We start from the raw sequence: 21,606 nt of genomic DNA, 5'->3' as shown, positions 1-21,606 counted from the left end.
TAAGTGAGTTAACATATGAAATGCCTAGAACAGTGCCTGGCACGTGGGAAAGATTCAGTAAAAATTAGCTGCTATTTGTTCCTGAACTGAAGATGGAGGGATCTTACTTCCAGTGTGGTGAGGTTGTATTTTATTCTATCGAAAGCTATCAACTGACTCATAAGATATAAACATATTTCCAGGACCACGTTTAAGAAAAAATGTACATTAAATCAGAACTTTATTTAAGATATGTTAAATGTTTAACTTACCCATTTTAAAAATTTCGTTTATCTAACATCTTTAGTCCACCAACTAGAATAAATAACACATTTACTTATTTACGATGGTTAAAGTAGAGAAAGCACTGTTGATACTTCTAGCTCTTTGGTCATTCCAGCTCTTTGGTCATTCCACCATGCCATCTTTCTCTGCCTGTTCCTTTAAACACCAGTTTTCCAGGTTTTTAAACCAGCCATGGCCCTCTTACTGTTTCTCTCCTTTCCCTGATATCTAGTCTCAAGTTGTTTTTAAAAATTGCAATGAAAAATCATAAAAATAGTGTAGAGTTACTCTTTTGGGAAAATAACATGTAATACATAGATGGAAATGGAAAATCCTACCAACTAAAGAGAACCACTGGAAATGTTTTTATGTATTTTTAAAATACCATTTTCTATACCATGTTTTTATCTACATATTTAACAGAAGATAATAGGATCATATTAAACAAACTGATTTTTTTTATTTGCTATATACAGTAAGGTTTTCCCATATAATTGGGTCTTTATCAAAGTAGTACATGAGCAGTGATAAAATGAAATAGTATTAAAGACCCGTAGTGAACAAAAGCAGTTCCCTACTGTACCTCTTTCCACCTGAGACCTCTCCAGAGGCAAGTGCTTTCAATTCTTATAGCTCCCCCCCCCCATAATTACCACAGTATTTTAAAATAATGTGCTTATATTTGATTTATCAATTTTAAACATTTCTCTCTTGACTTTGTTGTCGTAGGTAAGAATTCAGCCCTATTATAATTACCCTGACTTTCTCTGCTCATTATAGTTACTGCATGGTTTTTTGATCAATCATGAGGAATTGGTTACTCTGTTATGACTGTTATTCACGGTTGAATCAAATAATGTGCTATGGTTATTACTTTTTTTGTAACTATTTCCCTGGAATTATTGCCTTATTTTTTCACTTGCTTGTTAGTCTTCTGTGTACTTAGCCCAGTGCACTATCACTTACTGAGAAATATCCCTTACTATTTTCCAAACTCTCAAATGGAGCAATTCCCGTTTTTCCTTGTTGCTCTCCCTTCTGCAGCCCTCAGCATGTCTGCTCTCACCTGAACTGGTTGCCCTGTAGGTCTGGTGAACGTCACACTGGAGCTTCTTTTTGTTGCTCTCCCATGTTGATTCTGTTTTTTGCGTCCTGCATCTTTCTTGGTTTACTTTTTTCAGTACAACTTCTACTTGCTTCCTAAGAATGGGTGCATGAGAAATAATACTCCCCGCCCCCCCCATTTTTTTTCATTACATGAGAATGCCCTTTTCAACCCTAATACTTGATAGTTTGGCTAGGTATAGGATCCTAAATTAAAAAATTAGTACTTGAAAGATTCGTTTTATTGTGTTCCCGCAGCTAGTGTTGCTATTGAGAAGTCTAGGGTCATTCTGATGATTTCCATTATGTCTAGTCAGTTTTTCTTTCTTTCTAAAGCTTTTAGGCTTGTTTCACTGTCTCCAATGTGCTGAGGTTTTACAGAGATAAATCCCTTGATGTAACTTTTCTTCATTCATTGTGCTCTGGGTACTTGGTGTGGGCCCTTTGAATCTGGAGACTCGTGTGCTTTAGTTCTAGGAAAATGTCTTCTATTATTTGCTAATTTTCCCCCAGGTTTGCTTGGTTCTCTTCTTGAACTCCTAGTTAGTTAGATGTTGGATCTTCTAGACTAATCTTACTAAGTTTTTTTGTTTTTTGTTTTTTTTAAATTCTTTTTGTCTGTCCTTTTGGTCTGCTTTCTGGGAGAATTCTTTTTCATTCTCTTCCAAGCCTTCTATTAAATCAGTTTTTATTTCAGCTATCAGATATTTAATTACAAAACTTGTTGTCTCTATTCCTTTTTTATAGGCTCCTGTTCATTTATACATATCTTCTTATATTTCTCATTAATGATAATTTAAAATTTATTTAAAGTACAACTTACATATATAATAAAATTCACCCTTTTTAGTGTACAGTTTTGACTCTTAAGTTTTGGCAAATACATACAGTCATGTAATCACTACCATCATGATATATAGAACAGTTCATCACTCCCCCAAATTTCCCTTATGCTCCTTTAGTCAACCCTTTTCCCTCCTCCTCCTGCCAAACTGTTTTCCAAGGTGGATTTACCATTTTGCATTCCCACCAGCAATGGGTGAGGCTTCCTGTGATCCTGATAGGTGGTATGTTTCATTATGGTTGCGATTGCATTTTCCTAGTGAGCAGTGCTGTTGATCTGTCTGTGAAGCAAATCTTTGGTGAAGTGTCTGTTTAAATATTTTGCCCAGTTTTTATTTGTTACTGAATTTTCTTTCCTTGTTATTGAATTTGGAAAGTTCAGCTAACATAATAATTATTTACGATACACAATTTCCTAAAGCTCTTTTCTTTGTTCCTTTTTCAGAGCATCCTCTTCTTGGGTGCAGCATCCTCTCTTATCTCTTTTAAGTTTGCTTCTGTTTCTTTTGTTTCCTCAGATTCTATTCTTCTGTTTTCTCTCTTTCTTACTGGAGGCCTTTTTCAAATGCCTGATGAGCCTTAGCTGTTCATATTTGGGAGGGAGGCATTGGATAGTGCTTGGTGGGTAGCCGTGGTTTGTCAACAGGTGGGTTTCATGCACAGTAATTTGGCAGTGAGCCAACATTTTTTTGGTGGAACCCCAGATATCAGTATTTGTTTTGTTTCTGTTTATATTTTATTGTTTTCTCTTTCACTCTTTTATTTTTCTCCTAAGAGTCTGTTTGTTTCCTTAAGGGAAGGTTTCTTTAATTTCTTATGTGGGGCTGGGAGTAGGGGTCTGCGACGGGGAATGTATGCCTGATGTCCCAGGGAGCTGGATGAGGGAAGGTGTGGAATCACACTTTACAGTACGCACACTTTACTAAAATGTCTTGTTAGGAACCCTGAGCCACCTTCTATTTATTTTTTAAAAATTGAGATGTAATTGACATGTAATATTGTATTTGTTTCAGATATACAACATGATTCAATAAATGTATACATAAGTCTAGTTAACATCTGTCACATACATAGTTACAAGAACTTCTTTTCTTGTAATGAGAACTTTTAAGATTTACTTTCTTAGCAACTTTCAGATATAGTCAGTATGGCATTATTAACTGTAGTTGCCATGCTGTACATTATATCCCCATGACTTACTTATTTTATAACTGGAATTTTGTATCTTTTGACCCCCTTCACCCATTTCTTCCACCTGCACCCCTTCCTCTGGCAAATCTATTCTCTGTAGCTGTGAACTTGGTTTTGTTTTAGATTCCACATATAAGTGAGATCATACGGTATTTGTCTTTTCTTTGTCTGACTTATTTCACTTAGCATAACGCCTTCAAGGTCGGTCTTACTGTCACAAATAGCAGGATTTCCTTTTTTTATGGCTGAATAATATTGATGTGTTTGTGTGTGTTTGTGAATCTATCACATTTTCTTTATCCATTCATCTGTTGATGGACACTTAGGTTGTGTCCGTGTCTTGGTTATTGTAAATAATGCTGCAATGAAGATGGGGGTGTAGATATCTATTTGAGATAGTGATTTCTTTTCCTTTGGGTATATACCCAGAAGTGGAATTGCTGGATCATATGGTAGTTCTGTTTTTAATTTTTTGAGGAACCTGCATACTATTTTCCATCGTGGCTGCACCAATTTACATTTCTACCTATAGGCCACAAGGGTTCCCTTTTTTCCACATCCTCACCAACACTTGTTATTTCTTGTGTTTTTGATAACAGCCATTCTAACAGGTGTGAAGTGATATCTCGTTGTGGTTCTTTTCTCTTTGTTCTAACATGTTTTTACTTTTTGTATTTCTTTGCTGTCAATTTACCAAGTGTTGAGAGGAAAAAGTATTTGTAACTCATGTTACAAATTTGTCATATATAAACAGAAGTCTCATTTAAATATTTCTTTATAATGTGATTAAAACATTAACAAAATAATTTGTCTAATACTTATAAAGTGTGCAATATACTGTTAAAAGCTTCAGAGAGATGCAGAGATGGATAAAATGGTCCCTGCTCTTAGGACCTTTATTCTTTAGAAGGAATAAATAACACAATGCATAAATAACTATAACACAGGGCAGACAATGATTAAGTGTTTTATAGGAAAAACCGAATTAGGGAGAGAGGTCACATTCTATTGGGAGATCAGAAACGGTGTCAAGAATAAGGTTGAATTTTAGATACACTTTGAAGGTTGGATAGGATTTCTTTAGGAGAATGTTGAACAGGAAGGATTGCAAAATGTAACATATGACAGAAAGATGCATGTTTAGGGACTACATACTTGTGGTTTGAGTGACAAGGAGATAAGACCAGAGAAATGGAGATTATAATTTGGTCCAATTTGAATAAATGCCAGCCTGAGGAATTTGTACTTGTAGGCAGTAGGGAGTCATTGAATGTTTTTAAACTGGAATATGTCATGATGAATCTGAGCTTCTTGAACAATTATCTGGCCTTGGTGGATAGAATTTATTGGAATGAGAGGGGGCTGACATAGTATGACTTTTAATACTACGTAAGATTCCATCCTAAGGCTTTACCAAATAGTTAAGCTATACTGTTATGATTACTTTTAGTGACCATCCTTTCAGATAAATCTTGGTTCACATCCCTGATTTTGTTTTAAGGCTTTCAATACATATTACTAATATGTTATTAATATAAATGTTATATAAGACATGTGTTATGTAATATATAATAATGTATACATTATAATACATATGATAGATCATTATATTACAAATATAATAAATATACTTCCACCAGCAGTGTGTGAAAGTGCCCATTTCTCCAGCACTGGTTTTTTTATAAACCATCTTTGCATTCAGTGGGTTAAAAGTTCTGTTTGAATTTGCATTTCTTTGACTAATAAAATTTAATTCTCCCATGGCCTCTGATACCCAAATCTCTGTTTGTAGTTACGATTTCTTTCCTGTGTTTTAACTCACCAATGGAGGGATACTTCTTGAACCCTTCCACTTAGATGTCCTATAGGCACATCAAATTCAACATGTTGCAAATAGAACTCATGCTGCAGTGACCACTCCCAACCTCCCATTTCCTTCCCCAAGTCAGAAGAGGGGAAGTAACAAACTCCTCCCTATGCCTCACTCTCCAGGTGCAGGCTTGTCACCAGGTCCTGTTCAGTTTACACCTTATATCTCTCTTAAGTACCTTTCAGCTCACGTGTCCATCTGTGCTGATGGCTCCCTAAATCAGGCCCTCTTCATCCCTCACTTGGCTTCCTGAAGGAACAAGCCTGCCTGCCTGGCCTCCCTGTGTTCATTCATTTCTCTCACATCCATCCTTCTACACACTGCTCTGCTCTAAGACGGTTTTGACCACATTGGGCCCTTTCTTAAAAATCTTCAGTGGAAAAATGATTGTGTGCTTTAGTGTATGTGGATAGTCTGTGAATTGGCTTTGAATTCCCTTCAGCCTCATCCTTTGTTGCTTCATTGATTCGTTCATTTATTCAAAAAATACCTATTGAGCACCTGCTGTGTTTCAGGCACTTTCTGGGATGTAGCCACAAATAAATCAGATATGGCCCCTGCCCTGGTGTAGCAGGGAAGGTGGCCTGGGTATCAATGAGAGAAATGTTTCGAAAGAGGGCAAGTAAATTCGACCTGGTCGGGTGGTAGGGGGGGAGTCAGAGAAGACTCCCTGAAGAGGTGACAATTAAGCTCAAAATTAAAGTAGCCAGCTGAAGGGCGGGGAAGGAGGATTCTAGGCCGCAGGATCACCATGTGCAATGGACTGGAGGGAAAACTAGGAGGGATTTTAAGTAGGAGTGATGTGATCAGATTTGTGTGTTTTTTTAAAAAGTCCCTCTGGTTATAGAATAGAGAACAAATTAGAGTGGGATAAGAATTGATGAAGGGAATTAGACTATTGAAGTAGCCCAGGTAACATCTTTTATTAGGTTAGTATCCCTGGGGATGGAGAGAATAAGTCAAAAAATGATTTAGGACTTAGAGTGACACGTTTTAGTGATTGGTTAGATAGGGGGTGAGGGAAAGGGTCAAGGATGAGTCAATTTCTAAATTTCTTTTAGTCATAACTTGTCTTCACCTTGAATTTGATGGTCAAGTAATACTGAATTCTTTGTAGTTCCCCTCACACACTTTATAGTTACTTACTGCTGTGATGATTAACTCCGAGTCATCCATTTATCACTTTCCGCGGCTTGCTTTGGTCACCATTCCCTTTCCCTAGGTGGTGCTAAGTCCCTTTACTTCTCCCCTCCCCCTCAGGACCTGTGCATTTATTTGTATGTTGTTTAGTTTCCAAATATTTGGGGGTTTTCTAAGTCTCTTTCTGTTACTGATTTCTAATTTTGTTTCATTATGTTGCATAACTTTAATTTTATTAAAAAAAAAATTTGAAGTTTGGTTTTGTGCCCCAAAATGTTGTGTGTGTAAGTGAAGATTCCAGGTGTACTTGGAAAGAAGGTGTATTCTCCTGTTGGGTGGAGTGTTCCATAAGTGTCAGTTAAGTCAAGTTGTTTGCAGTGATAAGGACTGTATCCGTGCTGATTCTCCATCTGCTTGTTCTGTTGATTACTAAGAAGTCTACAAGTATTGTTACAGATGTGCCTATTTCTCTTTGGAGTTCTGTCACCCTTCATGTGTTTTGAGGCTCCGTTACTGTTAAACACTTAGGAAGGATTATTTGCCCTCTTTGTCATTGTACCTTTATTTGTTAAGACGTTGTACTGAAATGGACTGTTAGTTATCTGGCAGTCCCCTTCACTAGAACCTACGTTAGGGCAGGGAGGGTTCATTCATCTTCTTAGCGCCTGGCTCCGTCTCTGGTCTGCAGTAGGCAGCACAGGAAATTGTTGAACTGAGTGTACTAGTCAAAGAAAGTCTCTGGATTCTTTTCTGCGCTGTCCAGTGTGGCAGCCATTAGCCACAGGTGGCTACTTACATTTAAATAAATAAGGTGCAAACTTGAGTTCTTCGGTGGCACTAATTACGTTTCAAGTGCCCAGTAGCCACGTGTGGCTAGTGGCTCCTGTGTCGCACCACGTAGATGTAGAACACCTGGGTCATTTCATATCATCACAGAACAGTCTCTCGGACTGACCGTGCTGTTGTAGTCAGTCTGCTTCTGCTAGACGGAGAATTTACCTCGCAGTGCTTTTCCTCAGGCCTTTTATGTTCTCCAAATCCTGCACAGCCTGGGTGGCCGCAGCAGTTTGGCTCTGGTCCTCCTTTGTTGAGATGTCGTTGGCCCAGTGTCATTTATGTATATGATGGCATTGAATTTCTGCACCAAGTCTTGAGATCATCTTCGAGAGGACTGACCTCATTTATGGTTCTTGTGGTCGGGGGAGGAGGTGGGCAGTTAACACTTGGTTTTAGAAAATCTGCCACAGTCCAGATAAAGTTAAGCTAGGAATCACAGATGTCGGACAGAAGGGAAAGAAGGATTAAAACTCAGAGACTTTTGGTTGAGAAATTTAATTTGATAATTTAGAGAGTTCCTATGTTGTAAAAGTTTAAAAGTTGGTCTGTGAGCTGAATTGTGACATACTGGTGTGTCCCAGTGTGTCTGGGTTCTCCTATCTAAAACCTTTTCAGGGCAGATAATTTATTTTTAATTTATAATTTAATAATTATAATTTATTATAATATAAATAAGTAATTTATTATAAATTATCTGGCCAGATAATGTAGCTTATAATTTTCAAGGAAAATTCATTGCTTTTTTTGAGCGGAATTCTTTTGTTACTTAAGTGAGGTTAAATGCCAACTCTGGAACCTCTGGAGAGCTGCTAAGAAAATTAATGTTTAGACTCCTCTCTAGTCATGGATGTGTTCTAGAATTCACACACTTGGGAGACTGCACGGCCAAGTGATTCTTACTGAATGGCCATGTTCAGTAGGTGCAGTTTCTTCTGTATTTTACTGTCATGGCTTCCTGCTTGATTTCAGTGTGTTAACATTGCCTCTTTGAGGTCTGTCTGTTTATAGTATATTCTATTTATGGAACTTAAAAAGTATTTCAGAAATGCACAGATTAATCTGTGCGGAATTTCTCTTCTTGTCCTTTTCCTTCTAATGCTAGTATAGCTATATTGAGACTTGTCTCAGGAAATAGTCCAACATTTAAAATTGCTAATCCTATCAGCATAGTTCTCCATTCTTCTAGACATCAAAATTATTTCACACGCTCCTTGAAGCATAACTCAGTAAGTTACTCTTTTCTCCACCTTATGTTCTTTTCCTCAAGCCTTCCTCTACGTTCAAAGTGTTAATGCAAATAAGAAAAAAATTAAAAAGCAGTTTTACTGTAATTTCAAATACATTTGAACTCTTCAGTCTGAATTATCTGGGTGAATGCCTCAGATTTTTGATCATCTGTAAACTTGGAAGATTGCCTTATTACCTAAATAGCTTAGTTAAGAATCTTCCCTGTGTTTTGGAAGAAACCTAATAGTGGAGATGTTTATGGCCGGTGTCACAAACTTAAATGCCAACAGGGTCCAAGTATGTAAGGTAAAGACCTGAAGTGGTCCCCCCCCATTAATACATAACTGCATTTTCTGTTAATGTTTGCCTTGAAAAAGTAGCCCTGTTGAAATTTTAGTCTCTTTCTGCTTTTACAAATGGTGCTATTCTAAATGTGCTAGATACATCTTAGGTCACCTGGACCGGTTTTTCTATAATGTAGATTGTAGGAGTGGGATTGTTGGGTTACATTTAATAGGCAATTATAAATGAATGGCAAATGTCTTAGGCTGAAGCAGGTTATACACCCATCACTTAATTCTTAAACCTTCCTTAATCTGTGCTTATGTGGCTTTTAAATTAGCTTTTTCTAGACTACCAAGGTTTACTCAGACCTTTAGCAGGCGTTCTTGGATACAGATTAGGCCCAAAGTCCTTTTCCTCATCAATTTATTGGTAAACATACTTATTCACTTGTGATATGAGAATCTGAGGTTTAGCTCTCAAACTGGGGGAAGTGGGTACGGCAATGTCTGTTTTGAGAATTTTCTGGCTAGGTGAGAATGGAATTGTGCGTTGCTCCTTAGTTTGAGTTTGATCTTAGAGAAGTCATTCCTCTACAGGTGTCAATTTACTCATTTGTAAAGTATAAACTGGAGTAGATTATTTAATGGGCCAGAGATTGGCAAACTTTCTCTAAAAGTGCCAAATAGTAAATAGTTTAGGTTTTGAGGGTCTGGTGGTCACTACTCAACTCTGCCATTGTAGCATGAAAGCATCTGTAGTCAATAATGAATAAAACTTCATGTACAAAACCAGGCTGTGGTGGGCCATAGTTTGCCCATTCCCCTTTTTAGCTCTTGCACTCTTGACATCTGTGATTTGGATAATTAGGAAAAAAGCTTTGAATTTTAAAAACAACACTTCTGAAAATCTAGTAAGAACTTTAAATTTTGTTTTTGCTTTTTGCACTTACCTGGAAAGAAATACAGAAAATTTAGAAAGCTCAGAAGATAGTAATATTTTGGTTACTCTCCTTAGGTTACAATCTTTGTGTGAATATGTGTGTATGCATATAAGTGAGTACTCACATGTGTAGAAACATTTTTTAATACAATTGGATAATACATAATTGATTTTGTAAATCTTTTCGCTTATACTATGAAATCTTACTATATGTTTAAAGAACTTGTCTACAAAAATATCTGCTGTCATGGAGCTTCTAGTGGAGACGTCATGGATTTTAAAAGTTAATTTGGATTTAACCACTTATTTTTCCTAATTGTTTCTAATAGCTTATTTGTTGATTGGGTTGGATTTTCTAGGAATAAAATTGTATGATTGGCAAACATGAATCATATGCACGTGCCTTTTTTTATATCTCCTTTTTTTCTTTTCAAATTGCATTGCCTACCACCCCAAAACTGTGTTAAATATTAGTTGTAATGATAGGCATCTTATTAGTGTGCTTTCTCAATTTCATGGAACTGATGTTACTATTTCACTGTTAATTCTTAGGCTGGCTTTTAGTTTTAGACCTTAAATTGTGTTGAGTATATTCACCTATATCTGTTTGCTTGCTTTCTTTTTCTCCCCCCCTTCTTCCACCCCCCCGCCCCCCACCCTCTGGTTCAAGCTGTTGTTTCTCAGTCTAGTTGTGTAGGACACAGCTCCCTGGCCCATGCTGGTATTAGGAGCCTTGCGCTCCCCCCCGGCTGAGGCAGTCTGTCACCAGTCGTCGGTCGGCCACCAGTCGTCGGTTGGCCGCTCACAGCAGCTCACGCTGGCTGCCGGCCACTCATGGTGGCACACGGTAGCCCACCGGCAGCTCACGCCAATCTCCGGCTGCTCATGGCAGCCCAGCTCCAGGGAGAGCTGTTGTTCACAATCTTAGCTGTGGAGGACGCAGCTCACTGGCCCATGTGGGAATCAAACTGGCTACCTGGGCGTTAGGAGCACCGTGCTCCAACCACCTGGGCCACTGGGCCGGCTGGATTTCTTTCTGAATTTTCCTTCCCCCCATCCCCCAGTGTTCTAGCATTTTACTAAATCAGGTAAGAATCTCCACGTTGTCACACACATAGTTTTTTTTTTTTTTATTCATATGTGGCTATTTATTTCATCAGATGTATTCCTAGATTCTTTTGAGGTGATCATACAATTTTTCTCCTATGTTAATTAGTAGAATTATATTAGATTTCATAATATTGCCTAATCCTTAGCGTAAACGTTTGCATAATGGTGTTTGTATGAACAAGTTTTCATTTCTTTTAGGTAAATACCAGGAGTTGGGTTTCTCTGAGTTATATGTTTATAAGAACCTGCCAGACTGTTTTCCAAAGTAGCTACACCATTTTGCATTTTCACCAGCAAATGTATGAGAGTTCCAGTTGCTCCACGTCTTCCTTAGCACTTGATATTGTTAGTTGCTTTATTTATTTATCATTACATTTTAGCTACCCTAATAGGTGTGTAGGGGTATATCATTGTAGTTTTAATTTGCTTATCCCTAATGACTAAAGGAGCTTAAAATCTTTTCATGTGCATCTTTTAATTTCCCATTTATATAGCATCTTTGGTGGAAAGATAAATGAAATCTTTGTTGAAGATGTTTTAACTGGGTTGCTGACTTATTGAGTAGTAAGAATTCTTTATACATTTTGGATATAAGTACTTTGTAATGCCTGTGTGATGTGCGTATATTTTCTCTGTGTCTGTGGTTTGTGTTTCATGCTCTAAACAGTGTCTTTCCAAGAGCAAAAGTTTTCCATTTTGGTTGCAGTCTGTTGGAACTGTGCCATTGTAGCAAGAAAGCAGCAGAAACAATATATAAACGAATGAGAAGGGCTGTATTCCAGTAAAACTTGATGGATATGCAATTTGAATTTCACCTTATTTTCACATCACCAAATATTCTTTGGATTATTTTTTCCAAACATTTATCTCTCGTGGGTTATAGTTTCGCTGATCCCTGGCCAAACTAACCCTAGGTCACAAAGATTTTCTTGGATTTCTTCTAGAAATGTTACAGGTTTCATATTTAGGTGTACAATTCATTTTGAGTTAATTTTTGTATAAGGTGTGAAATAGGAGTTGAGCTTCTGTTTTCTGGCATATGGATGTCCAATTGTTCCATTACCATTTGTTGAAATAAAATCCTTTCTCCGTTGCTTATCCTTCGCATCTTTGTAAAAATACAATTGACCATATTTGTGTGAGTCTATTTTTGGACTCTGTTCCAATGATCTCTGTGTCTGTCCTTTTGCTGCAAGTAATCAAGATTACTTGATTACTGTCTTGTTTACAGTAGCTTTAGTTAACTCTTAAAATAAGGTAGTATGAGTTAGTTGTCCAACTTTCTTTTTTTCAAAATTATTTTGGTTATTCTAGTTCCTGTGTCTTTCTGTTTATATTTTTGAATTAGCTTATCAATATGTATAAAATATCCTCTTGGGATTTTGATGGGGATTGTGTTGAATCTCTTATTTAATTTGGGGAAAATTGACATCTTAACAATAGTGAATCTTCCAATCCATGAGTACATTCTCTCTCTCCATTAATTTAGGTCTTTGATCTTTCATCAGTGTTTTATCGTTTTCAGCATACTGGTCCTGCATGTACTGTTACCTAAGTATTTCACGATTTTTGGTGCTATTATAATTGGTACTTTTTAAAATTTGAGTTTCCAAGTTTATTGTTACAATAGAAATACAGTAGATTTTTGTGTATTGGTCTTTTTGGCCTTGCTAAACTCACGTTGTTCTAGTAACTTCATTTATTTATTTATTTATTTATTTTATGGTAGATTTCTTGGAATTTTCTACATAGGTAAATCATATTGCCTGGCAAATAGAGATGGTTTTTGTTTTTTTGGTAGCAGTTCTCAAAAATAAGTCTTATTTCATTTAAATGTCCACTTTGAGTAGCAAATCCCAGAAGAAAATGCGATTTTTAGGGACACATTCAACTGAAAAAGCTCATGTTTTTTGTTTTGTTTTGTTTTTTTAAATATTTTATTGGGGAAGGGGAACAGGACTTTAGTGGGGAACAATAAAGTTGTGGAGGGCGCAGCTCAGCTCCAGGTCCAGTTGCCGTTGTTAGTTTTAGGGGGCGCTGCCCACCATCCCTTGCGGGAGTCGAGGAATCGAACTGGCAACCTTGTTGTTGAGAGCCCACTGGCCCATGTGGGAATCGAACCGGCAGCCTTCGGAGTTAGGAGCATGGAGCTCCAACCGCCTGAGCCACCGGGCCGGCCCTGGTATCTTTCTCATATACCATTTGCAAATAGGTGGGCAATATTACATTTTCCCCTTTAGAAGCACACGTTGTATGTAGAGTTCTGGGGTCTAAAAGTCTGAAAACACTCTGTAAATACTCTTTTTGGAATTAATACAATAAAAATGTAAAGGCCAAAATGAAAAATCTACAGTGGCATCTGGGTTTTAATCTTGGCATGAACTCAACCCTGGACCTCCACCCTCTGCAGGTAGTTTCTGCTTTTGGGTGTCATCAGTTGAACAAATACCTTTCAGTTACTATAATAACTAACACGTGGTCTGTGCTCTAAAGAAGTTAACAAATGAGCTGGGGGTACATGAATAATTGCCTGTAATATAAATGTGCTCACACTCTAATGGAGAGCTGTACCAAGTGTCAGAGAAGCACAGTGCCAGGAGGCGCAGGAGAGACAGAAGAGGTGACATTTGATCAGGGCCTTGGAAAAGGTCTAGGATTTCTTGCGACTTCAGCAAATTAAGGCAATATCTGTTTAAAATGTAGAGAAGTTTTTTTTTGTTGTTAAAACAAATACAGATCATGCGCACAGTGCATATTTTAAAAACTCAGGCATGTAGAAAAGGACCTCAAGCAATGGTTAACACTTGGTGAGTATTGACCAGTTCTTCCAAAGAGTTCAGAGAGCGTCCCTGTAGGCCTTATTAAGTAGACTTCTTTCTATTATGGAATACAAAAGATGGAAAGTTTTGCCTCAACAACTGCCAGGTCATTTAAATAAAGTATCTGGACATAGTAACATAATTCTCTGTTAAGGTAATAACCTATCAGAATCTTTGTTACTCAGTCAAGAAATTCTCTCCCTTAACCTAGACGATGCTAGAAATTCATTGACAAATTCTTGTTCTTTGGTTCTCTTTATTTTCCCCCAGAATTCAGGCAGACCAATTTCCATCCTTAGCATTTTCTTTTTTGTAGGCTTATTAATGTCTTTGATTAGGCTTCAGCTTCCTTTCACATCATTTCTATTCTAATTACGCCTCCTGAGGCAACCTCTTAGTTTTGTTGCTTGAGTTTCCACAAAAGTCTCTGCTTGGTTGGGGGAATATCCAGTTTCTGTAAAGCAGTATTCAAACTTGGCTGCATATCAGAATTATCTGGAGAGAAAGAAAAAAAAAACAAAACAGAGTACTGAGCTTCACTATGGGTTTTTGTAAATTTGGGTTGCATTTTGACACTACTCTTAACAGCTTGCCGTGTGATTTTGCTGCACCTCCAGTTTTAGGATGGACTGTTTTAAGGCAGCTTCTCAAACTTTAATGAGTATGTGAATCACCTGAAAAATTTGATGAACTGCAAATCCTAATTTAGTAGGCTTGGGGTGAGGCCTGAGATTCTGAATTTCTCTCAAGCATTGTAGGTAATACCAGTCACATTTTGAGTAGTAAGGCTTGAAGGTAACTTCTGAAATTAGTGAATTTCTTCTGATGTGAATTAATTTTTACTCATCTAGATTTCAGAGGAGTAACTTTTCTAATTTCTAGGGCAGTGGTTCTCAAAGCGTGGACTTCAGACCAGCACAATTAGTAGCACCTTGTTAGAATGCAAATTCTGAGATTCTATCCTAGACCTAATGAATCGGAAGCAATTTTAATCAGAATCAGCTTCTGATGTACAGAGTTTGAGGACCACACATTTGTAACATCTACAAATAATGTAAAGACATCATTTTCTTGTGTAATTGCATGGGCTAGCACTTCAAAACAACTATTTCTTTCAACAAATGTACCTTACTGTATGCCAGTCACTCTTCACAGCAATAAGCAACATAGACACAACTCCCTGCCCTTAAGTGGTGATGTTAACTGCCAGTTTTCTCTCTCTCTCTCTCTCTCTCTCTCTCTCTCTCTCTCTCACACACACACACACACACCCATAGCAATAAACTCTCTTGCATGGTTTCCAATTGTTTATCCTTGTGTAACAATTTTTTTGTTTATTTCCTGGTGTTTTTATATTTTAGGATTGATCCACGCTGACATATCTAGTCCTGGATTACTCAGGATTGCTTTTTAGAGTTCTGTCAAATAAATGAATGTTCCACAATTTAACCATTCCCTTGTTGATGCACGTTTTGGTTGTTTGCAGCTTGATTGACTGCTTTTCTGAACAATATTGAATGGTCTGCATATGCATAAGGAAAGCCTCTCTAGAGAAATGTTTTTCAAATTGTGGGCTGCATGTTTTTTTTTGTGTGTTTTTTTTTTTTAAAGATTTTATTGGGGAAGGGGAACAGGACTTTATTGGGGGAACAGTGTGTACTTCCAAGTCAAGTTGTTGTCCTTTCAGTCTTAGTTGTGGAGGGCACAGCTCAACTCCAGGTCCAGTTGCCGTTGCTAGTTGCAGGGGGCACAGCCCACCATCCCTTGCAGGACTCAAGGAATTGAACTGGCAACCTTGTGGTTGAGAGCCCACTGGCCCATGTGGGAATCGAACCGGCAGCCTTCGGCGTTAGGAGCATGGAGCTCTAACCGCCTGAGCCACCGGGCCGGCGGCTGCATGTTTTAAAAGCAGAAAGAGAATAGACGGTATTAGACTAGGATAGAAAATAAATAAGATATTAATATAGTAAGGCACATAGTAAAAGTAGTGTTTCTGTAGAACTTTATTTTTGGATGTATGTGTACTGGATTGAGATGTAAAATGTATATCTTACTTTGGGTCATGGATAAAAAGTTTGCACACTGTCTCAGGATTCCATATACAGCCTTAACCTGTCTCTGACTTGCTCTACAAAGTGGTGGTACCAGTTCATAGTCCCACTGATGGTATACTGGTGTATCTGCTTTTTTCCATTCTTCCCCAAACTTTGTTTTGTTGGACTTTTAAATTTTTGTCCATCAATGAGTATGCAACAGTATCTCATTGTGGTTTTACTTTGCCTTTTCCCGATAACTGGTGAGATTAACGTTAATCCTTTTTTTAAATACAGAAAAATTAATTTATCTGCTAGATATTAGATAAGTGTTGAAAATGGTAATGAGCGTAATCGTCAATGGCATATTAAATATATTTCCATGAATGGTTGAAATTACTTACTTAAACACTAATGATTGACAGTTGAGGCTTAAGTGGTTTAATTTTGAGGTTTCTCTCTACACGATAATCTGTGCTCAGTTCTAGACACTTGAATCTTTGAATTTGGCGTAATGATCTTATATTTGTATTCATACAAGACCATCAGTAGCCGTTAGTACCAGCATCATTTTATTGACTTGAATATTAACCTTTTAATGTTTGATAGATACCTGACCCATATTTTTATTTTAAAATATCATAAGATATATACATGTGATATTAAGAAATTAGTCTTCTTTTCCTGTTCCCCAGTTCTCCTCCCCAGAAGCAACCACTTTAAAAGATTTATATGACCTTTTAGACATACATACTTTATCATTGCTCCTTTTTCTTTTGTTTCTAATTTTTTTCTCAAATGGTATTCTAGTCATTGTTCGGTAGCTGTCTTTTCCCTCCACTTAATAATGTATCTTAAAGATTTTTAATTTAGCACATATGAATTTTACTTCGTTTTTTTTCAACTACTGGATTGGATTCCATTGTTAAGTATTGACGTATATTTAGGTTCAAAGAAAAATACAACACACAAAACTAAAGCTTTTATGAACTGTTGCATTAAGTATTTTTGTACTTAAATTCATGTGTGTGTATATCTGTAGGATAAATTTCAGGAGGTAGAATTGCTGTATCAAAGTGATATTCAGATGGATTTTTGCCAGTTGCTTTCTAAAAAACTGAACCAATTTATACTCTCCCAGTAATGCTTCAGAATGAACTGACCAGTATTTTTGTTATCGTTCAAACGTACTCACATTGTTCAGTATGTACATAGTAATCGTTCGAATAGAAGCTATTTTATGGTTTCCAGCTAGATCATATAGAATGTTTCCAGCTAGATAATATAAAATACAGAATTTTTACTTTTCTTTTTACCTCTGAAACCAACAGAAAACTAACAGATATAAAGCTGAATGAAATGTTAAAAAGTCAGACTACAATGGTTACCCCAAATCTTTCAGAATGTATGAAAGTTGATTGTTTAAAATTAAACATTAAATGAAGTTAGACAATATTCGTGCTACTCCCTTACAAATACAGAGGGTGCCAAAAAGAGTATACACATTTTAAGAAAGGAAAAAACTGTATTAAAGTTGTAATAACATATACCGACAACAAAAGATGAATACATGTCACGTTTGACTTCTGCAATTACAAGAGGTGCTCAGAGTGGTTACCATCAGTGTGATTTTAATACAGTCCTTTCCTTTTCTTAAAATATGTATACTTTTTTTGGCACCCTCTGTAGATATCTATTTTTAAACATTAACTGTTCTCATTGATAGTCTTTAAATAGTAATTTATTGTGTTTCTCGTTATAAAAAGTCTACTCTGTGCAGTGTCAGATACTGTTTTAATCAGTATTCTTATTTGCAAGGAGCAGAAAACTGACATGTTCACTTAAGCAAAAGGGAAATGGTTTTGGTTTATGTGACTGGAAAATTCAAAGGACAAAGGGAAATGGTTTTGGTTTATGTGTCTGGGAAATTCAAAGGACAGGTTCCACCAGGACACGAGTTATCAGTACTTACCTCTCACTTTTGCTTCTGTCACCCTCATTCCCTTTTTCATGAGAGAGGTAAAGGTGGGTTAGTCATCAATAGCTTCTGGCCACCTTCATGGAAAGAAAGTGCTTCAGAGCACTTCTCGGTCAGTGCCTAATAGAAAGTCCCAGGCAGACTCGCTTGTCCACCCTGGGTCATGCCTCTACTCAAGTGATCAGGAGATGGAATACTCACATGGTGAGAAGAAAGGGAAATTGTCTAAAGGCCATGATACTGGGCGAAGCCTTTTGATAAGAGAAATATGTCAAATTTTCTTTGGCATAAGAGTTGGGTGTTCAGCTGGGGAAATGCGGTGGATACTATGAAAACATAACTTATAAGGTAACATATGCTTCAAAGAAGGCTGCAAGAATTCAGAAGTATCATGGCGCGGGGGTCGGGGAGGTGGGCGCGGTTATAATAATCTTTTGAAGGAAAAGGTATAGTTAAATCTCCAGGTGGTAGTTGTGGTATATTTCATACCAGTTGATTTCTTCATAAGTTTACTTTTCTCTTTCTCTCTCTCTCTCTCTCTCTCTCTCTCTCTCTCTCTCTCTCTCTCTCTCTCTCTCTCTCTTTTGTTCTCACAGACATACTCTGAATCCAGATACTTATCTTCCGGGTAATTGTAGAAGATGCTGTGCCTCTGATCTGTTCCCCTGGTCCCAGTCATTCTAGAACATTCTACGCAGTCCCTGCCCTGCTCAGAAAATCTGTGCCAACCCTTATTACTTCCAGAATAAAGTACTGTACAAACTCCTAAACCTAACATTTGAGGACCTCTGTATTCTCTCTCTCTCTTTCCCCTTCTTTTTTTTTAAGGAGGGCGCAGCTCACAGTGGCCCATGCGGTGATCGAACTGGCAACCTTGGTGTTATTAGCACCACGCTCTAACCAACTGAGCTAACCGGCTATCCCAGGACCTCTGCATTCTGATCCTGGAACTGCTTTTCTCCTGCCTTTCTTTTTGTAGTCTTTTATTTGGATTCTCTTTGACAGTGTTTTGCATAAACAGCTGAGAGGAACATGGGGACTGTGTCTATAAGCAGTTTTGTCTCATTGGCTGACTTACGTTTCTTCTGCTCTCTTTGAGGGTTTTCCTTTAGTTTAGTCTTCTCTTATACCTCTTTTCTGATTTACTTCATTTATACTTATGCAGAAGAATCCCATAATTTCCAGAAAACAGTGAAATGGGCTGGATTACCCATCATGAGGCTTACTAGTATGGTAATTTGGTGATTTGGTGATTTAATTGAATGTGTGAAAACTGCACCTGTGTAGATGGTGTCACTTTTGTGAAGTTTACTGAAATGGAGGAGGCTTCTTTTTCACTATGTAGGCTCACCAGCAGTGTCTGGCAGAGTGATCCCTTGGACTTTTTTGTACAAAAAGTAATGGGTATGTGCTTATTTGAGAAATCTACTTCCCAGTGAACGAGTAGTTGAGGTGCATTGTGTAAATTAAAAGATCTTGACCTTTTATATATTCTTTAGCATGCTTTCTTCTCCTGGTACTATGTACCCTTTTAATTTGTCCATGAGAGTAAGGAGAGTGAGTTGGAGGGCAGGGAGAAGGTACCGCATTGAGGGACAGGGAGGAGACAGTTACGATGGTACCAGTGACTCAAAATCATGGTTAATAAAACTTAATGCACAAAAATTAACTTAATGTTAGTTGATCTCATTAAAATTTCTGATATTTAAAAACACATCTCCTATACTGTAAACGTTAGGAGAAACTTGTTTCTTTCAATAAGTTTTCTTATTTATACAGTAGGGCTTATTATACTATCTGATAGACTTGTTCCGACGATTAAATGAGATAATGTGCTTGTTATAAACTAAGCTCTCAAATGCTATATATATACACACACACATATATATATTACTGGGCATCACGTCTCATAAATTGGGGAACAGGTGTCCAAAGTTGCTTAACTGACTGCTAATAAATGTAGACTGTTGTCTGCTTCCTAGGTGAGGCCCCCAACCCCCCTTTCTTCTCCCAGTGTTAGAACTCTATTTCTCTCTTCCTTCCTCCTCCTCACTTCTTCCATTCTGTTTCACCCCTAACTTTTTGCTTCACGGTGCAACTCCCCGTTTGGCTCTTAGGAAGCACTTCTGGCAGAAAAAAAGGGGTGCTACACCAGAGGGCTTTTTGTGGGGTTGTTGAGAGGCATTTCTGACACAGTGTGAGATCTACTGTGCCTGTTATCTTACATGGAGATGTTTTTTCTCATTTACATTCTTGTCAGATCTTTCACAGATGTGTTTTTTTTTGTTGTTTTTTTTAAATCATGGTTACCAGTAAGCCAGTTAACCTCTCTAGGTAATTGAGAGCTGATTATAATTAAAATTTTTGTTTACTTCTAGTTTGGAATGTAATGGGAAAACTTTGAATTTAGATTTTTCTATAGACTAAAAAGATAAAGCTAAATCATTGCTTCTTGGTATTATTTTAACTTGACAGTTATTAGAAAAATAGAGGTATGCTTTTTTATTTTTTGAGGCATGTATCCAAATAGGAAAAACTGGAAAACCCTTCACTTGTAGAAATAATGTATTGATTTGTAATTATACCATTTTTTTATTTACAGGTAGGCGAAAACCAAGAGTTCATCGGCCTCGTTCTCCAATATTGGAAGAAAAAGACATCCCACCCCTTGAATTTCCCAAGTCCTCTGAGGATTTAATGGTGCCTAATGAGCATATAATGAATGTTATTGCCATTTATGAGGTACTGCGGAACTTTGGCACTGTTTTAAGGTTATCTCCTTTTCGCTTTGAGGACTTTTGTGCAGCCTTGGTGAGTCAAGAGCAGTGTACACTTATGGCGGAGATGCACGTTGTGCTTTTGAAAGCAGTGTTGCGGGAAGAAGATACTTCCAATACTACCTTTGGACCTGCTGACCTGAAAGACAGCGTGAATTCCACGCTGTACTTCATTGATGGGATGACGTGGCCGGAGGTACTGCGGGTGTACTGTGAGAGTGACCGGGAGTACCATCACGTTCTTCCTTACCAAGAAGCAGATGACTACCCTTACGGACCAGTGGAGAACAAAATCAAAGTTCTGCAGTTCTTAGTCGATCAGTTTCTCACCACAAATATTGCTCGGGAGGAGTTGATGTCTGAAGGGGTGATCCAGTATGATGACCATTGTAGGGTTTGTCACAAACTTGGGGATTTGCTTTGCTGTGAGACATGTTCAGCAGTGTACCATTTGGAATGTGTGAAACCACCTCTCGAGGAGGTGCCAGAGGATGAATGGCAGTGTGAAGTCTGTGTGGCACATAAGGTGCCTGGTGTGACTGACTGTGTTGCTGAAATCCAAAAAAACAAACCATATATTCGACACGAACCTATTGGATATGACAGAAGTCGGAGGAAATACTGGTTCTTAAACCGAAGACTCATAATGTAAGTAAATCTGGTCTTAATTTTTGTATGTAGTTAAAATTAAGCCAGTTTGCTTCGTGATTGATGTAGCAGAGTTACGCTGCTGATGGGTGCTAAACCTCGTGACTTCATGCGTTGTAGAGTTAAATAATTTCTAACTTGAAGGAATATGTACATTAAAACAGTTTTTAAAATTGTAAAGAAAGAAGAGTATGAAAAAAGCAAAACAGACAGCATTGTATTAAGTATCTAGAATAGAAAGTAGAACGTCAGTAGGCAGAATACCACCATGGTCCTTCCTGGGTTATACAACCTACAGTCCGTCCTGAGGTAATCGCCACCCTCGCTTTGGTGTTAGGATTTTCTTGCTTCTCTTTTTAGTTTTACTAAATCTGTATGTAAAATGGAGCAAAAAAAACAAACCAGCTGTCTAAGGAGAGATCAGTTCTCCCAGTATTGGTTGCAGTCTCCCAGGAGAAGATAAGCCCAGCAGATGCATAGTCATAGTCTGGCTTCTGCTTTCCTGCGAGTTTTCAAGAGGCTCTTCCAGGCAGGTCAGTGG

General features: G+C 37.6%; 1 protein-coding gene across 16 annotated transcripts in view; it reads left to right on the top strand.

Annotated features, from left to right (window-relative positions):
* BPTF (bromodomain PHD finger transcription factor) overlaps positions 1-21,606 on the top strand; it is a 124,998-nt gene that overhangs the window by 7,543 nt on the left and 95,849 nt on the right. For all 16 annotated transcript variants that reach the window (XM_074319900.2, XM_074319899.2, XM_074319898.2 and 13 more), the window contains exon 2: positions 20,243-21,065. In XM_074319900.2, coding sequence (XP_074176001.2) covers positions 20,243-21,065 — 823 coding nt within the window. The remainder of the gene's footprint in view (positions 1-20,242; positions 21,066-21,606) is intronic.

This window comes from Rhinolophus sinicus, chromosome 12, assembly GCF_057876585.1.
Source record: "Rhinolophus sinicus isolate RSI-liver-muscle chromosome 12, RSI-T2T, whole genome shotgun sequence".
NCBI lineage: Eukaryota > Metazoa > Chordata > Mammalia > Chiroptera > Rhinolophidae > Rhinolophus > Rhinolophus sinicus.
The sequence above is the reverse complement of the archived record's forward strand: the minus strand, read 5'-3'. Positions and strand labels throughout refer to the sequence as shown.